The 16874-nt window shown below is 36.1% G+C and overlaps 1 protein-coding gene across 1 annotated transcript in view; it reads right to left on the bottom strand.

Annotated features, from left to right (window-relative positions):
- KDM5A (lysine demethylase 5A) overlaps nucleotides 1-16874 on the bottom strand; it is a 95884-nt gene that overhangs the window by 63129 nt on the left and 15881 nt on the right. The window contains exons 6-11 of the mRNA XM_002914106.4: nucleotides 12077-12182; nucleotides 10797-10888; nucleotides 10028-10186; nucleotides 8805-8924; nucleotides 7956-8114; nucleotides 400-581 (exon numbers count right to left, since the gene is read on the bottom strand). Of these exons, the coding sequence (XP_002914152.1) occupies nucleotides 400-581; nucleotides 7956-8114; nucleotides 8805-8924; nucleotides 10028-10186; nucleotides 10797-10888; nucleotides 12077-12182 (818 nt within the window). The remainder of the gene's footprint in view (nucleotides 1-399; nucleotides 582-7955; nucleotides 8115-8804; nucleotides 8925-10027; nucleotides 10187-10796; nucleotides 10889-12076; nucleotides 12183-16874) is intronic.

The following is a 16874-nucleotide window of genomic DNA, read 5'->3' as shown; positions in this document are numbered from 1 at the left end:
CACACATTTATAGGACAAATGTTATTAAAAAGAAAAAAATCATTTAATAATTTCCAATCCTGAAGGTTTAGTCAGATATTATACACTTTTTAAAATTATACATACTTTAAAATCCTATCCTGCATATCAAAAGATATACCAAAGTATATCAAAGTAATTTTCACGTATACCAAATTAATATCATTTGCTCTAAAACTCCAGCCTCTGCTGCATGCTGCACGCACATATTTAAAAGGGAAGGTGTCTGAGATGTATATATCCTTAGGACCTTCTACACCTCTCAATATATTATCCTACTTTGGGTAGGAAATACTTTTAAATTCAGTTCTTGCTAATATATCACCTAATATTATTATACCTTTAAAAAGTTCCTAAGCATGTAACAAAGATCATACATACCAGTGTAAGTAGTTGATGGAATAACTCCAGTGATCTTCAATGTGCCAGCAGAAAGAAGAGAAACACATTCCTACATAGAGCCATGGCACTTTCATACCAGAGATGTCTACATTAATATGTGCAAGAACAGACTGCTCTAAGACAGGCATATTATTCAAATTCCAACCAGAAAGCGCATATTCCTATCAAGAAAAAAAAAGATGTAAGATCAGAAATTACAAGTGCCCAATAGAAATTTCAAGGGAGTCTTAAAAAAAAAAAAGCAAAAATTGTATATAATATTTACAATCATCTAGTCCATCTGTGCTCTTTGCTCTCTGCAACATGTAACTCATATACCAATTTAATCTTATCTCCTGTCCAGTGATATGCAGATTTCCCTTTAATTATTTCAGATACCTCTGGTTTATTCTGAAGCATATAAGCATTTTTACACTACTCCTCCCTAGCGTACTAGTAAAATAATGTGAGACTCATTTTAATAGGCCAGTACTGTATTTCTATTTTACCCCTAGTAGCGTAACTTCCCAAAATGTTTACCACTAAATTTATAGAATGGTGTCAGATACTATGAAAACAAAAAATAATAAGACACATAATCCTGAATTTTTGTCAACACCAAAGACCAAGATGATGCAGAAAGTGACCACTACCACCCTCACTACAAACACAGCTAGAAATATTACATAAATTATAATAACAAAAACATTTGTTTCATAGATGAACTCAAAAGAAAAAAGAATTCCCAGTTTCCAGAAACAAAGGAAGGAAGGAAAGGCAGAATGAAAAAGGAAGGCTATCATCTGAGTTTTCATTGAGGTTTCTAACTGGTTATAAAGACCAAACACCGAGTTTCAAAAACCTATTGCTGAAGCCATATGAAGTAAAGCATTAAAGTGCTTATCAGGGGCGCCTGGGTGGCTCAGTCGTTAAGCTTCTGCCTTCGGCTCAGGTCATGATCCCAGCGTTCTGGGATTGAGCCCTGTACGGGGCTCCCTGCTCAGCGGGAAGCCTGCTTCTCCCTCTCCCACTCCCCTTGCTTGAGTTTCCTCTCTTGCTGCCTCTCTGTCAAATAAATAAATAAGATCTTTTAAAAAAAAAAAGTGCTTATCATCCTTGTGGAGAGCAGTTCTCAAAGTGGGGTCTAGGGAACCTAAGACTATTTCAGGGAACCTGCAAAGTCAAACTATTTTTATAATAACTGTAAGATGTTATTTGCCTTTTTCGCTCTCATTCTTGCAGGAACATAGTGTGAGTTTTCCAGAGGATACATGATATGCGACATCACAACAGACTGACAACAGACTGAATGCAGGAACAGATAAGAGAATCTAACTGCCTTCTTTTAGGAGGTTGATAACTGCTAAACCTGGATGCCAGGTACTGAGGGAAGGACGGAAATTCCTTCTTATGTAGACTTTTATACATTTGAAACTTTCTATAATACAGAGTTGAAAAAATAAAACGTGCAAAGTAAGGGGTTTAACAGCCAATGACAAAGCTGAAGAGAGAATGTGTCAATGAGAACTCGGATTTGAGAGTATCATCCATAATGTAGCACAAAAAAATGAAAACTATGTGTATGATTAAGAGTCGCAGAGGAATAGAGTAAGAAAGTCCAGCATAGGTTTAAGGAGGGATTCCATTAAGAAATAAAGACATATGATTCATATCCTCAACAGGCTTTTTTAAAAAGGCTTTCAGTTATTTTATTTTTAAGATTTTATTTATTTATTTGAGAGCGAGAGTGCGCGTGCATGAGTGGGGGAAGGGGCAGAAGGAGAAGCAGACTCCCGTCGGAGCACAGAGCCTGACTCAGGGCTTGATTCCAGGACCCTGAGATCATGACCTGATCCGAAGTCAGACACTTAACCAACTGAGCCACCCAGGTAACCCCAAAAGGCTTTAAAAAATTACTACGCAATAGGTTTTTTAATTGATTGGTCAGCTGGTTGTCTGAAAACATAATGAACCAGTTGAGAAGATAAAGCCTACATACAAAAAGTTTCAAGACAAGGCTGTATATACTCAACACCAAAGATAAAAGAGCAATTTCTTTAGTTCTTCAGAGGACAACAGTAATGAATAAGGGTTTGCACATTAAGAAAACTTTACAGAAAAGGAAGAACCCCAGTACAGCTTAGAAAAAATAGATAAGCTTTGACAGTAAATGACAGAGAGACCGAAAATAAACTGTTCTGTCTGGTGAAGGGGAAGAGTAGAATAATCACACTCAGAAATACAGGAAATAAGATTAGAAAAGAAGAATCTCGGACCTTTAATCTTATGTTTCAAACTAAGAAGCTTGGATTTTATCCTATATTCAGAAGGGAAATAAAACAGAATTTGAAAAATGAAACAATATAAACATAGTATCTTAAGTATTTTTAAACTTCTGATTACGGAAAATTTCAAACATAGAAGTAGACAGATCTGCATACTGAACTCCCAAAGACCTTTCAACCTTAAAATTTTAAATATGTAAAAAAGACTGCAGAGAGAAGCAGTAAGCAGAAAATGGTTAACATAACAGGCCTAAGACTGCTATTCTTCAAAAAGCCTCTTAAAGTTCTTTCAGCTGGTATCTGCAAACATATATGATCAACAGTTCCCTACACTAATACAGTGATTCACAATGCCTAGGCTGTACAGTATGATTTATGTACACTTGCTTTCCTTCTGGGAGTCTGGGATTTTAGTATGTGTTCAGTAGAGGATGCCTATGTCACCAGCCTCCAACACAAACCTTGAGCACTGAGTCTCTAATGAGCTTCCCTGGTAAATAACACTTCATACACAATATGATACTAGTGCATCCTGTGTAACTACACTGGGAGAGGACTCTTGGAAGCTTCTACCTCATTTTCTCTGGACTTGGACCATGATCTTTTCCCTTTGCTGATTTTGCTTTGCATTCTTTCACTATAATAAATCATGGCCATAGCCATGAGTCCTCCCAGAAAATCACTGAACATTGGAGATGGTCTTAGGGACTTCCAACACAAGTGGTCATTATGTAAGACTACGGCATCATCCCAACATGATGCAATAGGACCTAGACAAGGATAGTAGCAGTGGGTATGAAAAAGAAGGCAATCCTACAGAAAATAATGAAAAATGAATTAACAGGATTTAGTCAAGGATTTAATATGGAGCAAAGACAAGAAGAAAAAAAAATGTTCCCAAGGTTTCGAGTTTTGTGCCTATTGTTTATTTCTCAGAAGCCCTGTTGGTAGAGCACACCATATTTATAAAACAAATGTATTAACTTCAGAAGTACCTTTCCAGTAAACTACAATACCAGAGAAATATGCTATCAGATATCAAGAGCTAACCCATACAGAAGTTCAATATAAATGTACAACTCCTGGTGAAAAGCTAGCAGTTATCTGGTATTCTAATACAGTAACTTTCAGAGAGGAGTAATGAACTGATATAAGTATTAAAAAGTCTAAAGGGTTTTTTTTTAAGATTTATTTATTTGAGAGAGAGAGAGAAAGAGAACACGTGGGGGGGGCGCAGAAGGAAAGAGAATCCTGAAGCAGACTCCCCCATGAGCGCGGAGCCCAACTCGGGACTTGATCTCACTACCCAGAGATCATGACCCAAATTGAAACCAAGAGTTGGCCACTCAACTGAATGAGTCACCCAGGCACCCCTAAAAAGTCCAAAAGTTTTATACACATGTCTAATTAGTCCTTAAAATCCCTTTGTAATGAACAGGTTCTCTCATTCCATCTTACAACACAAAAACAATATCCTAAGAAAAACATTATTGCTTAGAAAATAAATAGCGGGGCGCCTGGGTGGCACAGCGGTTAAGCGTCTGCCTTCGGCTCAGGGCGTGATCCCGGCGTTATGGGATCGAGCCCCACATCAGGCTCCTCTGCTATGAGCCTGCTTCTTCCTCTCCCACTCCCCCTGCTTGTGTTCCCTCTCTCGCTGGCTGTCTCTATCTCTGTCAAATAAATAAATAAAAATCTTTAAAAAAAAAAAAAAAAAGAAAAAAGAAAAGAAAATAAATAGCAAATCCATGACCCAGTCTACATTTGCCAGACTAGGTCATGTCTCTGCGTACTATGGTTGGTTACAAGCCAGCATTTCTCCACATTCTTACATTAAGGTGAATAGAGCAAAAGCAGAAATAGATAAATGAATATTCATTCAAACTCAAACATGAAGGATTATTTATATTATTAACATTAATCACTTAGGTTTGACCCTGAAAATAATCTTTAAAAAACTCTATGACCTTGTCTCTAAGATTAGAAGATATAAATATTCATTCAAAAACTTAAGAATTCAAAGCAGAAATAAAATTCAGAAAAAGGCAAGAGCTATATAATGAAGTCTCTTCCCAATAATTCGATAATTGCCTACCATTTGGCAATGGAAAGGTACAAAGAAACTCAGACTGATGCATCTCTTTATACTTATACAAACCAGGTTTAATTCAGTGAACAAACCATCCCTATATAATTTATGTTCCCCATCTATTGTAATTATTCTTTTTCCCTTGGTAAAATCCAATGTGTATTCTCTAATCTATATTATCCTAACCTGATTACCGTAACCTATACTCCACCTTCACAGAAAGAAAAAAAACAATTAACAAGGCTAAAATAATAAAAAAGTCAAAAGACACTCACAACTTTCGATCATAAAAACAAAACAAAAGGGGGGCACCTGGGTGGCTCAGTCGTTAAGCGTCTGCCTTCAGCTCAGGGCATGATCCCAGCATTCTGGGATAGAGCCCCTCATGGGGATCCCTGCTCAGTGGGAAGCCTGCTTCTCCCTCTCCCACTTCCCCTACTGTGTCCCTCTCTCGCTGCCTCTCTCTCTGTCAAATAAATAAATAAAATCTAAAAAAATAAAAAACAAAACAAAACGAAAATTTTACTCAGCACATATTAAGTGCTCAGATATTGGCTGGCATAATACACGATGAGATGGTTCCGTGAATAAACTGGGTAGGTAATGCTATAAGTAATCAGGATGGACTGGATAGGGCCTGAATAGACTCAAAAACAAAAAACAAAAAGGGTTAAGTCCGGTACAGACCACATAAGTAGTTTACTCCATTTCTGTTTAAAAAGGTGTATGTAGGGGCGCCTGGGTGGACCAGCGGTTAAGCGTTTGCCTTCGGCTCAGGGCGTGATCCCGGCATTATGGGATCGAGCCCCACATCAGGCTCCTCTGCTGTGAGCCTGCTTCTTCCTCTCCCACTCCCCCTGCTTGTGTTCCCCTCTCTCACTGGCTGTCTCTATCTCTGTCAAATAAATAAATAAAATCTTTAAAAAAAAAAAAAAGGTGTATGTAAGGGGTGCCTGGGTGGCTCAGTCAATTAAGTGTCCAACTCTTGATTTCAGCTCAGATCATTCAGGTCATGATCTCAGCGTTGTGAGATGGAGCTCCCCTGCACCCCCGCCAGGGTCAGGCTCCACGCACAGCGGGCAGTCTGCTTGAGAGTCTCCTCCTCTCCCTCTGTCCCTTCCTCCACTGTGGGCTCTCTAAAATAAATAAATAAGTCTTAAAAAAAAATAAAAAACAAGTAAATAAAAAGGAGTATGTAATTCTGTATGTGTGATGTATAAATGCTCATACAGATTATATCTGGAAGGATGCACTAGAAAATAAAATAGGGTCTTCCTCTGTCACACTAGAGATTTGGGTAGGAGGGAGACTTGTTTTTGAAGATTATTTATTATTTATTTATTTAATTTGAGAGAGAGAGTACGGGCAGTGGGATGGGGGAAGGGCAGAGGGAAAGGGAGAAAGACTCCCCGCTGAGAAGGGAGCCTGATGCAAGGCTCGATCCCAGGACCCCAAGATCATGCCCTAAGCCAAAGGCAGACGTTTAACAGACTGAGCCACCCAGGTGCCCCAGGAGGGAGACTTTTATTCATAAAGAATTTCCAGCAGTGGTAGGTAATATGAAGAGGTTGGGCAATTCCACCCCACAGAAAACAAAGATAAATCTGGACAAAATTACCAAAACAACCGTTTCAAGGCACTAGAAATCAACTAAAGGAAAAAAAATACTGAGAGCATTTACTGTTGAATAACTAAAAGAAGGCTGGATAAAAACATTCCCAAATAAGCAAAGACTGAAAGAATTCAATGCTTAGGAGACCCACACTACAGAAAAGAGCAGTCCTCCAGGCTGAAAGAAAATGAACCCAAAAGGTAATATGGATCCCGCAGGAATAAACGAAGAGCATCAGAAATGGTAAATTTGTGAGTCAATGTGTAACAGAGTATAAGTGTATTTTTTTAAAAGTAAAAGTTTAAAGTAATAGTTATATTGCTGTGTTGTATTTATATAACATGTCAATACAACGTATAAAAATACACAAAAAAGACAGTAGGAAATGAAGAGACACTGTTTCAAAGTTGCTATATTCACCAGAATTAAGTCAATATTAATATGAAGTAGGCTGCATAGAGATGTATTTTGTCAATAAAACTGTTTAAAAAAAAAAGATGCATTATTATAATTCTTAGAACCACTAAATAACTAAAAAGTATACAGGCAAATGAAAAAACCTGGAGAAAAAAAAATGGTATTATGAAAAATATCTGTTTAACACCAAACAAAGTCCACAAAGGAGAGATGGAAGAACAAAACATGAGACATATACAATCACAAAATGGCAGACATAAATCAATGATATCAATAATTATATTAAATGTCAATGTACTAAATAACTCCAATCAAAAGGCAGCCCTCAGACTAGATTTTAAAAAAGCAAATCCAATCATATGCTGCCTACATAAGACATTTTAGATCCTAAGATACAAACAGCTTCAAAGTAAAAGAATGGAAAAAGATATACCTTACAAACAGTAACCTTAAGAGAACTGGAGTGGCTGCCTATACTTTTAACTGTACATACTACTGCACTCTTTTCCTGGTTTTTTAACCCTATGTAACTCTTTTAATAGGAAAGAAAACTCTTAATCACTGCCAGATATCAAGGGAAAAAGTAAAAAGGACCAAAATAATGAGAAAAAGAAATGAATGATCATCTTAATTTAGCTTTGTACATAGGGGTCATCTCCAATGTGACAGGACTTCACTGTATGTTACAGTTTAAACATATTTGAAAACCTACCTGCTCAGGTACTGAAGGCAACTTAATTTTGGACCTATCAATGAAATGCAATTTTTTTTAAAATTCTTAAATCACTGTCTAGATTTTCAAACAGAGCTAGGCAAAATTCTTTTAACTGGAATCAGAGTTTTAAACTAATTAAATTGGTTTTAAAATGCAAAGTTAAATTTTTTTTAAGTTTTCTTTTAAAGCAAAGTTTGAGTGATAGTACAAAGCTCCCAAAGAAGGACGGGACCAAAAAGCATTGCCCTGAAGTTAAATTTTTAAAGATACTTTGAACGTATTGTTTTTAAAACTGAAAATTATTTATAACATCCAAACCCTACATTTTTAATATTTTAAATGAATGTAAACCCTTTAGATTAGAGAAAGGAAGTTTTCTACTATGCAAAGGCTAAATCAACTTGGAGTAAGTTTGAATTACTACTATCTGCTCTGCACCTCTTCTTCTGGCAGCATCTTTCTCCGACCATCCTTTACAGGAAATCCACTTCCAAAGTCTTTTGAGGAGATATCAGCTCCATACTCTACAATAACATCTTCTTCAATACTGCTCACCAGCCGCCAGAATTCCTTTTCTACTAGTTCTGTAGGAACCATCTATACAGGGAAAAAGATTACAGATTACTAACATTATAACCATAACCTTCTAAAACATAATATGCAGGTCAAGTGAACACAAACCTATGATAAAAAGAAAAAATCTTATTTCCAGAGCTGAAAAGACCAGGGTCCTAGCTTTTCCCAGAGAATAGGGAAAAGCTAAAGACAAACTAGATGTTCAGAAAAACATAATAAAGTGAACTGCCTTTTTGTGTAAGCTATTTACCATCTAAGAAATATATAGATGACCCAGCAAGCACATTAGGGAGGAAAAAGGAAATGCAAAATTCAAGGCTGAATTTTAATGGCTTTGGCAAATTTTCTGGATAGGGATTTAAAAAGCCCAAGATCCCCTAGGAAAAGAAGCAAACTTCCTTATTACAAATAACTAAACAAAAGGAGCAACTGCCACATACTTCATGCTTTTCTATATAAGATTACTCACGGAAGGCTAATAATTCAAAGATCAAAGCAGATTTCTCAACAGGAGAGTACTGTCACACTGCCACATTAACGAGTGAAAGAAATAGAAACAGATGCCAGGCCCCTTAATCTTTAAGATTTAATATTCTATCATCTTTTTCATGCTGTCCCTGCTTTCCACAAAATGATGAAAGCAAACCCAAAGCTTCAGACTCAGATAAATCTTCATACCTCCCCAAACTGACCTAAATGATAGATACTCACATGAACTGGCATATTGAAATAATCAGACTTAAAATTATCTGCCATCTCTCCAAAGCTCTGAAGTGTATACTCTCGTACAGCTTGTTCAAATCCAAAGGCCTCTCGAGGTTTATTACATTCCTAAGAAGAAATAGCTAAAATTAACTCACTGAAAATGAACTAATAAAATATTAAGGCTCTTGGTGTTACCTTCTTTGATCATTTCCCTAGGTGAAGCAAAACCAATCAATCTTAGACAGCAAAACAAGTATTAATTACTTGCAATACAGAATCAAGAAATAATGTTCTAGAACCTCAACTACATTTTCACAGCCTTCCATAAGTAAGGTGGTAATGAGACAGCTTCAGACTCTGGAGTTGACATTAAGTTCTGGCACCAAGACAAACACTAGGAGAACTACTGGCATGCAATCAAGCCCAGGGATGCCTATCATTCTCAGTTTCTCAGTGGATCTAGCTACAGAGAAAATACATGCTCATAGATGAAGGAAGATAATGGATAAAGGGATATCCACTGGACTGCAAGAACATCTAGCTATAGGAATGGTTGTTTCACACCATCAACCACCCTGACCAGTATCTTAACACAAATTCTCAGAGCAGAACTACTTCTAAATCAACTCACCTTGAGAATTATAAATAATAACTCAAAGCTTTCAATACACCTACACACAGCCCAGCCAAGTCCTTCCCTTCCATGTCCTATCACAGTATTTTGTTAAAATAGGTAAACAGATTAGGTATTTCAGTACAATAATGTCTTTGTAATCTTTCAATAAGAATAATTCAGTATAATCAAGTAAAACTTAAACAAGTTAATAGATACCATCAATTTATCTGGTAACATGAAAAACTGGATGCATAAATCCTAAGTTCTAGAGCTTCATGACTTTTACTTTTTTTTAATTTAAAAAAAATAAATGACCAACAGTCTTTCTTCATTTCTATTATTTTCCAGGAATACGAACGTTCTGAATAAAAGTATCATTCATCTACAGCAATAAACAGAATTATCTAACCAACAGGGAGAAAAAGAACATTTGAAAGGTGAGCTGCCACAACACAATTACTATATTTTCATTCAATACTGCTCTTAAAAAATCCTAGAGATTTTAAACACTGAAGAAGAAAGCAAGACCTTTTGACAATGGGTTTACTGTATGTGTGTATGTGCACATCATTATTGTTAATTAAAAAAGGATCTGTAAAGGTTAGGCTTGTACCTCAGCAACACATTTAGGACACCTCCAGTCTCCTTTGGGCACATCAGGTAGTGGGGGAATTAAACAAAATGTATGATAGCTGTCATCACATCCATCACACAAAAGCAATTTATCTTCATTATTTCCCCGACCACAAAACATACAAACATAGAGATCAACCTGTTAGAAAACAAACAAAATAAAATAAAAGTCTATTTTCTATAACAATAACATTAAATTTTTACCAGGAACTCCTTAACTGAAACAAACAAAATAATGTACACTAAAAGTACACATAACTTAAATCCTGAATATCTTTTAAATGATTCTATTTAGACAACTTTTCATAAAACTTCCTCAATTACCTCAATGCTTCTACAGGCAAGTTAATAAAAATGTTATCAAGTTATCGGAATAAAGAAAGACCACAAATCCAGGTTACTTGAAAGTCAATTACATAAATAAAATACACCATGTCATCCTTCCTATACACACATACTCTTTGGTAGAGAATGAATACTGAGCACTGTCTACAATACAGCTCAAGAATTTACAGATTCATATTCATTCTCTCACTCACAAGGTATATGTGAGTATAACTTAGGGGAAGAGTCATTATAAACAGACAAAGTGAGGTTCACATTACATAAATGAAAGCTGCGACTTTAGATTTACCATCTAGTCTTCTAACCAAACGAACTAACTAAACGGCATACCAATATATAGCGAGAAAAAAAGTGCAAAACTAAAAATAAATCCTTTCCCTCCTGACACATCTCAGAACACTTACAAAGTTAACAGAGAGAGTTCCTTTCCGTTGTCTCATTTGCATGTTAAATGCGTCTGACCTGTTGGTAACTTTTCGTCTTCGGGAGACCTCATCTTGAAATAAAAATAGTTATATAATAATAGTAAAAACTAATGTTGAGAGCTTACTATGGACCAGACACTATTTAAAATAATTTAAATTAAATCTCAAAACACTATGAGGTAGATATACTATTATTCCCATTGAAGATAATGAATCTAAAATATAGTGAAGTTAGATAACTTGCCCAAAATCACACAGCCAGTCAGTGGCAGATTTGAAAATCCAATCCAGGCAATCAAGCTCCAGAGAGCTTATCTACTAATTCTATACTGCCTGTATGTAGTGCTTATCAGGGACTAATTTGAGACTAGTTAGTTTTAAGATCACTGCCAGCCAATGCAGTAAGTACAAGAATGAAAAAGATAATCAAAGTGCTTAATTCTTAGAAGGGTGATAATAATCATCACAATGTATTTAGTAGGTCCTATCACACTGAATGTTTTAGAGTGATGGGACAATATCATCTGACCCTCCAGAGTTCTCATCCACAATCTGAATTGTGACTTAATTTCTCACATATCATGAAAAGGGTAATAATATGACTTATGATTATAGCATTTCATTAAATACGTATACATTAAAAACAAATCCAAAACAATCTTTGTAGAGTTTTAAAACTGACACGTACATAAAGAGAATAGTGGGACTTGACTTTGCATTAGCAACTTTACTCACAGAAAGTTTCAAACATACTAAGCTGAGAGTACAAGGCTTTCCTCAGATAAAGAGTTTATTTAAATGAAGTGTCATAATATATCAAGGCAATTATGGAAAAATAACAGAATCAGAATTAGAATTTAAATCATAAGCTCTCCACAGTATATTCTGATACTAAAAATCAGAGAATCCAGTCTTTGAATTTGAAAGTTATAAGCTACAGATCACCAGGTGAGAACCATTCATTTCACCATTCTTTCCTAGACTAGCCTTCAGAAACTATAAATTTCTGTGTCACATATTAGACATGGAAAAAGACAATTTGTCTCTTCCAAATATTATAAAAATTCAATAAAATATGGTTCCTCAAGACTTAAATTTAAGATTATATGCCATAAAAGGTGATCCGTCCAGGAACCACGTTCCAAGTTTACACTCATAAGAAAAATCCCAAAGCAGACTGCAATTCAAAGTTATCTGAATCTTATTAGAACCATATGGCTATACCTTGTTTCTTTTCGTGACCGAATAAGAGATTTTACCTTCTTTATCTTTTGCTCCCATTGCTAGGCCCACGACCTTAGGCCCAGCCCCAAAAATTCGAAGTTTCTTCAATTCCGTGTTTCTGTTCACTTCTCCAGATTCTGACTAAAAAAAAATAAAAACTCACATTATCTAATCACATATTTATTTTCTTACCCGAGAAAAGTTTCAAGATCCCCTTCAATATGAAGAAAAACATATTTTACTACTTCTGTCTAAATCCACTCACTGCCTCATTACAACAGTTGAATAGTCATCCAAGCAATATGCAACACCCAACTTCCGTTCCACACAAAAAAATCTTTATTAAAAGCACAGTTGTCAATTAGGTTCTGTCCAGACACAAATGCCACTGGTTAGAACCAGTATAATACTGATAATAAAAGAAATCCTCACTTCTACCTTGCTAATGGAGACCCATCTTTGATCAGAAGGCAATATGCCCATCCTATGAGATCAATAGTGATTATCCTAAGCCAATCATGCCATTTCTCTTCGTTAGTGATGACCTAGCTGGGGGTAGAAATGTTATCCCGGTCTAGACCAATGAAACATAGAGAACATCTACTAGAAGCCTCTGGGAAAGATTTCCATCTTCTAATAAAAGAGAAAGCTTCTCAAAGAGTAATAAGCCTTTTACCCCAACTTCCTTCTCTACTATTAGGAGATTCAGCTGGTGAAAGCATTGTGCTGGACTCAAGCAGCTGCACTGCAATTAGGAAGAGATACATTACCCACACACTGAAGTAAGCAAGGCAGAAAGACGGAAAGAGCCTGGGCCCTTCATGGCAATGTGCCATTGCTGCATCAATCCTAGAGCTACCTATTTCTGGAAATCTTATGTGAAAAATGTGTCCTTATGTGAAAACTGTGTTGTTAATGTTTAAGCTGATGTCATTTGGCACTCTAGTACTTGAAGATGAGAGCGTTCTGATAGATGCCAAGTGTTACATTGTGAATTCAGATGGACCATACACTCTGAAAAAGTAAATAACTAAAACTTATTTAAAATATAGTCAATAAAAATAAAAATAAATCAGGTTAAAATACAGACTTTATAAGTCTATGATTATATAAGAACCAAACCAACCAAAATGGCATTTAAATATATATAGTCAAACTTCAGTAGACTGACTTAATTATACTAATCTATCTCTACAGTCCAATGATAAACATGACACTATACATTCTTCGTCACTATTAACGCACAGTATATAATAAGAAAACCTAACATACACTGAGTAGATACTATGTACCATATAAAAGTATTTTAATCAATTAATCCTCACAACAACCTTTTCAGACAGGCAATAAAGTTCCAAAAAGTAGAAATAATAAGACATTACCTGATCTTAATGGAATAAAAACTAGAAATAACAAAATAAAAAAATAAAAAGACCTGCTAGAAATCTTTAACTTCCTATTAAAAAATTATAACAACAAAAAAAGACTATAAATCAGAATCTCCAGAATAAAGTAAAGCAGTGATCACAGGAAATTTTATAGTCTTAAACAGACCAGTTAAAACAGATAAATAGAGGGGCGCCTGGGTGACACAGCGGTTAAGCATCTGCCTTCGGCTCAGGGCGTGATCCCAGCGTTATGGGATCAACCCCCACATCAGGCTCCTCCGCTATAAGCCTGCTTCTTCCTCTCCCACTCCCTCTGCTTGTGTTCGCTCTCTCACTGGCTGTCTCTCTCTCTGTCGAATAAGTACATAAAATCTTTAAAAAAAAAAAAAAACAGATAAATAAAAATAAATTAAGTTTCCAAATCCAAAAGCTAGGAAAAGAGCCACAATGTGAATCAAAAGAACTTTGTGATGCTAGATTAGAACTGGAATTATCAGTCCATTTCTGAAAATATGTTTTTAAATTTTATTTCCCAGACCTAACCACTAAAAGGACCTACAAAAGCAATGGCATCCCAGTAGGAACAAGCACATGTTGTACTCAGATCTTGGTTTTTATATATCATTTCACACTAAAATGAACCAGAATTCCGTGGAGAAATGGCTAATTCCAGGTCTAAGCAAGGCAAGAAGACAATGAGCCTTTCTGTGCTAAACAAGTGCTCAAAGATGGAGACATGTCAAAAGAGTAACATGAACCAGCTTGAAGGGGTTCCCATTAGCCAAACTTGGAACAACAGGATTATAAAAAAGGAATAAAAGATGGTAATAAATATAAGACATTATATTTTTATTTATTTTTTTTAAAGATTTTATTTATTTATTTGACAGAGACAGCCAGCGAGAAAGGGAACACAGGCAGGGGGAGTGGGAGAGGAAGAAGCAGGCTCCCAGCAGAGGAGCCCGATGTGGGGCTTGATCCCAGAACGATGGGATCACGCGCTGAGCCAAAGGCAGACACTTAAGGACTGTGCCACCCAGGCACCCCAGACATTATATTTTTAAAAAATCATGATCTACAGTGATACTAAAAGAAGTCTTGGTTCCATGGGTAAACACATTCATCAAAATTCACCAAACTATACACTTAAGATAAACATTTTACTGTATGAAAAAAGTATCTCAAGAAAGTGTGGGAGAAGAGTTCTCCTTTAAAGAAAAATGCTAACAAATGCAGAAAATGACAGAGCTAGAAAATCACCCAGCTTGCAACGACCAGCATAACTACTAATTCACGTAAGGATCATCAATGAATGTGAAAACCACTGGGTAAAACATAACTGGGAGACAGGTTATTCACATTGTCTTACAGTTTACTCTGATTACTTTTATTACAAAGAGAATAAGTATAATGGAGAAACCTGGCTCTGAAAGCTGAATCCAGCTTTCAAAAAGCTCACTAGTGAGGTCACAGATGAAAAAACAATCATAGCAGCGGTGCCTGGGTGGCTCAGCCAGTTAAGTGTCCGACTCTTGACTGTGGCTCAGGTCATGATCTCAGGGTTGTGAGATAGAGCCCTGTATCAGGCTCTGTTGCTCAAAAGAGAGTCAGCTTGAGATTCCCTCTCCCTTTGCCCCTCCCCCCACTGGCATGCGCTTTCATTCTCTCTGTCTCCCTCTCTTTCTCTAAAATCAATAAATCTTAAAAAAAAAAAAGAATAAAAACAATCACAGAAGAGTAAAGCAAGTGATGTGATAGAGATAAGAAAGGGGAGTAGGATAACTTTCATAACTTCTGTTTCTTGTTTAAGAGACTATTGGATGGCTGTGCTTACACCAAGCTAGAAAATAACAAAGGAAAAACAGATTTAGAGAAGGTGATAATGTTTGAGATATACTGAATTCAGCAAACCTGCTGTGGCTACCAATGGCTACCAATATGCATACAGGGGTATACATATACTATATGCACACACACACGTCCCTGGCAAACAGAAAAGAAACATGGGTGTCAAGACATATTTAGGAGTCTTAAGTGTACAGGTAGTACTCGAAATCACAGGGTAGATAAGATAGCTAGGGAGAGCAAAGATAGGAAAAGACTTAAAATTCCATGTAAAGGGCAATGGGAAGAGAGAACAAAGATGACTGAGGAGAAGTCAGAGAGTGAAGAAGATAACCAGGAGAGAGGCATCACAAAGCCAAAGAAAAATCAAGTTAACTGAATTTCAAGGAGAGAAGTCAACAACTGTATTAAATGTATACATGACCAGAGATGAAGAAGGATAAGAAATAAAAAAAAGATCCTCAGCTTTCGACAATTATTAACTCAGTGGTAACTTGAGTGGTGCAGTTTCAATAAAATGATTTAGCTCAATGTCAGATTACAGAGTATAAAAGCTAAACAGATACTGAGGAAACTGAGACAACATCAACTGTTTTTCAAGAAACTTCATAAAAAGAGGCAAGGAGTAAGGCACTATCTAGGAAGGGGGTTTTTGTTTTAAGATGACAAAGACTTTAAACACGTTTACATTCGGGGTAGGAGGAGATCCAGCAGACAGAAGAGGTAGGAGAGAGAAATTTCGTAAGTGATACATTAAAATCCCTAAAGAAGCCAGAAAGAACAGATGTGGGAGGATTATCCTTAGAGACAACGGCTACCCTTTGCCCACAGAGACTGACAGAAATTAAGAATGAATACCAACAATTCTGTATATGGGGCAAGAAGTTGAAGGAGTTCTACCAGAAAGCCTTTCTCTTCTTTCTGGGAGAATGAGGAATGAGGCAGACTAGGAAATACAGTAATTAAGGACAAATTGTGAGCTGAACAAATTCTTCGTTGAAAAGCCTACAATGGTTCTATTTTCTACCTGGTATCAACAATGGACTACGCTGCCAATTATTACAATAGGTAAAAACAATCTATGCTGTCCTTTTCTTATACATAGGCAATAGGCAGCAGGACTTTTCCACGGTTTCAGAAGGGACATCAAAAAGAAATTTCATCATAAGCTGTCAACTGATTAGAGGAGCAGGACCACCTGGGTCAACTCTTCAACACTGAGTCACCAAGTCAGAGACTAATTTTCAAGTGTTTCAGGTCTTGAAACAGAATCATCACTATACACCCAAAGATGATTAGAACTTTTGAGATCAACCACAGTAATAAAAAATCACTTAACAACTAAACCAGAGTTTACTAATTTATAATGATTTATAACTAAGAATTCTCATCATGATAAATATAAATTACAATTATTATATTATTATAATGCAACAAAATATTAATTTATGAATTGCTGAACAATTTATATTACACACTGGTAATTTACTAATAAACATAAATTTATAATTCACTTTTCAATGAATTCCCATTAAATTCACGTTCTCCATCCAAGACACCTACCTTTCTGTTACCAAAGTACCTAAGAAGCTAAATTATT

This window comes from Ailuropoda melanoleuca, chromosome 16, assembly GCF_002007445.2.
Source record: "Ailuropoda melanoleuca isolate Jingjing chromosome 16, ASM200744v2, whole genome shotgun sequence".
Taxonomy (NCBI): Eukaryota; Metazoa; Chordata; class Mammalia; order Carnivora; family Ursidae; genus Ailuropoda; species Ailuropoda melanoleuca.
The sequence above is the reverse complement of the archived record's forward strand: the minus strand, read 5'-3'. Positions and strand labels throughout refer to the sequence as shown.